We start from the raw sequence: 6,000 nt of genomic DNA on the forward strand, positions 1-6,000 counted from the left end.
ATACTAACAGAGCCCGACGGCTGCGTTTAGCTACTGCTAGGAATATTTTATATGGGGCATTTCCTATGAAAATATCGACACAGATGACACGCGATTTTGTAATTAAATAAATATTATAAGACATTCTTACACAGATTGACTAAGTCCCACAGTAAGCTCAAGAAGGCTTGTGTTATGGGTACTCAGACAACGATATATATAATATATAAATACATAAATACATAGAAAACACCCAAGACTCAGGAACAAATATCTGTGCTCATCACACAAATAAATGCCCTTACCGGGATTCGAACCCAGGACCATCGGCTTCACAGGCAGGGTCACTAACCACTAGGCCAGACCGGTCGTCAATTATTCGAACACAGTGTTGCTAACCCGCGATTTTTAAAATTTGCCGCCTTTTCTACTGACAAGATTTGCTTGACCCACTATAACTATGGTATCTGAAGCTACATAAACTAATTACAGACATAGATATACCTTATCCTATTTTAAGTACGAAGTTTCAGAGCAATCTAGCTAATAGTGGTTTTAAAATGAGAGCGGAACTACGTTTGTATGGAGAACCGAGCTTGGGGCACTGAATAATCAAACATCAAACATTTATTCAGAAAATAGGCCACAGGGGCACTTTTACATGACAATTTTTACAAGCAATACAAAACCAAAATGTACAAAAAACAATTACAAATATGGAATCAATAAAATATTAGATACTTTGTCAGAGATGTATCCAGTCTAAATGTCGAATTACCCAAAAAAAAACTAAAAAAAATATACAAACAACAGACAATTACTAAAATTGTTTAGGGATGTAAAAGTCTCTAGGTGTCAGAGATAAAATATGTATAATAAATAAATAAAAAACGATCATCAAATTATCCTTAGAGGTGTAAAGGGTCTCCAAGACTTGAATTGTTATATAAGTAATTATAAGACAAGAAATTAAATCAGACAGACAAGAACCGAATGAAGTGTCTCACGTTAATGCCACTCAAAAGTAAAGTTACATAGGTCGTAACATGAAGCCCGTGTAAACTTAAACAGACCGGTCTCCACAAACAGCACCCGTTCACGAGTATGACGCGTATCTCAGCCATCGTCTCCCTAAACCTTCATTCGGGAAAGTGGCGACCCGATCAACGACGCCACCGTAAGCAAAGACTTGTTAAAGCTGCCGGGAATATAATTATCTAATGGCTCTGGTTTTCTGTTATAGTCTCAAGTCGAAAGATGACGGTCGGTCCCTATGACGGTTTTTACCGTACCCAAGGGTAAAAACGGGACCCCATTACTAATACCATAGAGTAACTTATACTAAGAGCGGTACTGTCATAGTAAATTTTGTAACCCCAGTAAATTCACTGCCATCTGTCGACACACTTTAAAACTAAAAATAAATATTTATCAAAATACGATAAAATGTATTTAAATATAGATAAATGATTTTTTTTATTTGCATTAATTATTTTTATGATTTTGACCCATGTTCTTTCACTGATATGCGTTAAAATTGTTAAATAACAAACGAAACCGTCAACGCCATCTATACGACAGTTGGCCAAAGCTAGTAGCGCCCTCTGAACGAGAATCAAATTTTCTTGATTTTCGAGGCACGTTTTTTCCTTAGACTACCATCTATTACGGAGTTATATCTATCTTTGCTAATACTCCGCTGTCTGTCTGTCCGTCTGTCACCAGGCTGTATCTCATGAACCGTGATTCGCGGAAATGTCAAATTTGACATGACTTTCTTAAATATCTCGTTATCGTTTGTTTCATATCTAGTGGATATCTAGTTGATATCTCTGATCATTGTTGGAATTGGCCCGTTTGTCTTGAATTGCCATAAATATTCCCTGTTTCAAACTTATTTTTACATTTCAAATGCATATTGTTAACAATGCGCTGATATTTCGTGAAATGGAAAAACTACCTTTGCATCGGGTCCAACATCGCAAGTGTGGGTAACAGGTAGGTACTTAGTCCTTCTAAACTAATATCGACTTGAACTGAATAAACTGATCATAGAAATTTGGCATTAATGATGACATTACCTCACTTTGACATTGCAAAATGCCAAGCAATTTTATATGGATGGTATAGAAAGGATGCCAATTTCTTATGGCAGAATTGTTGCAAAAGTGACCGCTTTCAGCTTTAAATAATAGTTCCTAATCTCTCCGGTGGCGCTAGTTAGGCTCTGGGACATGAGTATAACATGAACCATATAAGGCAAAAAATAACCCGACCAAATTACGTAGGTTGTTTTTGGTAGTATTTCGGTGTATGGTGGCGCCGCATAATTACTGTTTTTTGATGGACACTTTTCATACATAGAGATTTGGCTCCTTTATATAGTCTCCATGCAAGCAATTTTATTTAAGAGTGAGCTCGGTCTGACTATCAAATTGTGAGCGTTCAGAAACTTAAAAAGTTTAAATACAACTTATCAAGCTTTCAACCGGAAAACTTAAGGAAATTCCAGGATAATGTATAAGACGTTTTAATGAGATAACCGTTGACTAATTAATTAATGATTATCGTTTACAAACGCATTGGCCGACACACCACATTGCATTTTAATTGCAGCCGCGAGTGCTGTGACATCGTGACCGACTTTTTAAGAAAAAACGTCGCAAGCTCTATGACTTCCGGTAATGGAAAGCTTTTTAAACAGGGAAGAAAATATTTTAAAATATATTGACATTTATTTTATTAATTATTATTTGTTTAGTAATTATAAGTTAATAACTCACCATTTTTCCAATGAAAAGTATCCAAAATCCAGGCACAAAATGGTCTTTAAAAAAACACCCACTAATGTCACACACTTTGGCGCGCTTGAACTTTTTTAAATGTTTTTTTTAACGCGACTGTCTGCCGCGTTCGAGTTCGAATCGAGACTGCGGTGTCAAGATCTCCGCCGAAGAAAGTGGGATGTTGTTTCCCATATGGCAGAGCTGTGTATGAAAACCTGTAGCCAATCTCTTATTCAGACGACGTCAAGTTATTCTCGATCTTATTTTTAATGGAATAGGACAGATTTTGTAATAATTTTGATTCGACGTTGTTGTCAATTGACATTAACACGTCAAGCGGTCAAATGTGAATCCTAACCTGAAATCTTTAAAGTTTTAAATGTTTTGATTCTTATCTTCAGTTTGTTTTCATGGACATAAAGCTTGAGACCATCTTCGTCAATCTAAAAGCTATAACAACTCTTAACTAAACGTATTAAAGGCTTTTTTGCATTGTGCGTGTAGGAGTTGTAAACCAGGATATTTTATACGTACATTTTCTCTTTTATTTGTGAGCCGCGCCCGTAGCGGATCTGTCAAGAATTTTGCAAATTTACATAAGTGAGTATGAAAGTGAGTCGGGTTACGACATTTTTTTAATTTGTGTCGTTTATGAATGGTATGAATGTGGTCTTTGATAAGGTTTCTAAATTTAAATGTGTGTTAATGTCAGTGGAATATTGACAATCGGTCGGTGAATTGATCGCTTTTCTACCAGTTCTACACATTGATGTTTGATTTGGGATGTTGTTAGCGAGCTTATTGGGCATTAATTGTATAAATGCGTAGGGTAGGGTAGGAAACAGTGGCTCGGAAAAAATAGCCGGGTACAGTGGCTCACTTAACCTAATTCCAACATGATAGAGGCGATATTGGGGCGACTGAGCCACTGTTCGAGCTGAGCCACTGTTTCCTACCCTACCCTACTTCTTCTTTAAGGGTATTTGATTAGAGTTAGATCAAGATAAGTCTGCGACGATTTTGATAGCACAAGTGCAAGTGCTATTTTAAACGCCAAACTAGTCAAATCTAACTAGTCAAATCATATATTAAATCACATTTACAATCGGATCTATTGCGAATTTATTTTTCCCCTCACTAGCTCGGAAAGTTGTCTTTTATCCTTTAAAACAAGCGGGGAAAAACGCATTTTATCCACTAGTGGGGAAAGTAATTTGACCTTGGATGGATCGTGCTTAAGTAGCTTGACAGATAACAAAACGTAAAACGCTCATAATTAATGGTTCGTTTGATATTAATTATCATTAAACAAATGATTTGAGAATCTAATAAAAAATACCAAATTTAACTTTATTTAATGATTTTATATCATAAACCTTAAAGTTCCCTAAGAAACGTTTGTTTTTTAATAATGATGTTAAATATAATTCTGTACGCACAAGTTGAGTCGATGCAATTTCAAAACGCATCATTGACATTTCATACGTCAGAAATGTCAACATTGTCAACAAAATTTTTACTTAACATCTTATAATAACGTTTTTGTTATAATATCGTAAAAAAATGAGTGATTCCATTGATGAAGATGATCTGACGCCTGTGGATGTTGCACTTTCCTCGCTATAGTAAGGGGAAAAGTTTTGTGTTACACACGGGTGCAAATGTATTTTACTTCTCGTGTGTTAAAACACTCGCTAAGCTCAGGATTCCATTTTAGAACCACTCGCTTCGCTCGTGGTTCAACTATAGAATCCTTTCGCTTGCTCGTGTTTCAATTCCACACTCGCGGGTAAAATACAACTTTGCACCCTTGTATAACAAATAACTATTGTTTCTTTATTTACCGACGTTTCGACACAGGGTTCACTGGTCGTGGTCGCGGCTAACTGACAAATCAGTTTCTTTTTAGGGTTCCGTACCCAAAGGGTAAAAACGGGACCCTGTTACTAAGACTCCGCTGTCTGGCTGTCCGTCTGTCACGAGGCTGTATCTCATGAACCGTGATAGCTAGACAGTTGAAATTTTCACAGATGATGTATTTCTGTTGCCGCCACAACAACTAATACTAAAAAGTACGGAACCCTCGGTGGGCGAGTCCGACTCGCACATGTCCGGTTTTTTTGAACTGCCGAAACGATTTGCCACTAGAATGGGGTTGGGAACTTGGCAACTGTCAAAGGTTTGCATAGATGGCGCCATCATAACTTTCCCCTGACTCTAGTTTTGTTGTATGAGATTTGGCTTAAAGTGCTGGCGTCCAGGGTAAAAAATTCCAAAAAAAAACAAGGATTTGACACAATTCTAGGGATTGACAGGGCAAGCTATGCTGGCGCCATCTGTAAAATACTTACCGGCCAACCCCATTAATATGAAACACTGGCAAATGACGTCACGGTCAAGTTAAAATAGAAATTGTCATCATCTTCCTCGCGTTGTCCCGGCATTTTGCGTCCACGGCTCATGGGAGCCTGGGATCCACTTGGCAAGTAATCCCAAGAATTGGCGTAGGCACTAGTTTCTACGAAAGCGACTGCCATCTGACCTTCCAACCCAGAGGGGAAACTAGGCCTTGTTGGGATTAGTCCGGTTTCCTCACGACATTTTCCTTCATCGAAAAGCGACTGGTAAATATTAAAATAGAAATTGTGTCTAAAAATAACTGCTGTCTACGTTTCTCTATTAATCTTCTGGTGCTTTATTTCATGCAAGGTGTGAAATAATTTATTTTAAATATTTGGCACAATAGAAAGCTGCTAATCATAGACAATCTATAGTGTGTCGAGATTGTGTCGAGTATGTGTCGAGTGTCGACCTGTCAATGAGATATGATCTAACAAGCACGTACAAATTGATCTTTAACACCTGACATAAGAAAGGAGGCATTATCACGTTAATAAATAGGTACCAAAGAGAATTGTGTATATAGAGGGTCATGTCATAGTAAATTATGTAGTCACAGTAAGTTTAATGCATTCTTTCGACACAGGGTTAAAGGGTTAAAATAAAAATGAAAATTAATAAAAATATCAAAAAATTTATATACCTAACTTTAAGATTGTTCCCTGGGGCAATGAGCTTGTATTTTGTTAGATATATCTTGGTTGTAATAATGTCGAAACCCGGTAGACAACGACGCTACGTAGCGAACGAAACGCAACTGTCACTGTCACACTAATATGGATGAGCGATAGAGAGACACAAAGCGATTCGATGGCGAAGCGATAGCGATTGTCAC

The 6,000-nt window shown here is 37.2% G+C and overlaps 1 protein-coding gene across 4 annotated transcripts in view; it reads right to left on the reverse strand.

Annotated features, from left to right (window-relative positions):
• LOC134753353 (uncharacterized) overlaps positions 1 to 3,113 on the reverse strand; it is a 62,357-nt gene extending 59,244 nt beyond the window's left edge. For all 4 annotated transcript variants that reach the window (XM_063689231.1, XM_063689229.1, XM_063689230.1 and 1 more), the window contains exon 1: positions 2,763 to 3,113. In XM_063689231.1, coding sequence (XP_063545301.1) covers positions 2,763 to 2,765 — 3 coding nt within the window. In that variant the 5' untranslated portion in view covers positions 2,766 to 3,113. The remainder of the gene's footprint in view (positions 1 to 2,762) is intronic.
• Positions 3,114 to 6,000: the final 2,887 nt, after the last annotated feature.

The sequence above is a fragment of the Cydia strobilella genome, chromosome 26 (genome assembly GCF_947568885.1).
Source record: "Cydia strobilella chromosome 26, ilCydStro3.1, whole genome shotgun sequence".
Lineage (NCBI taxonomy): Eukaryota > Metazoa > Arthropoda > Insecta > Lepidoptera > Tortricidae > Cydia > Cydia strobilella.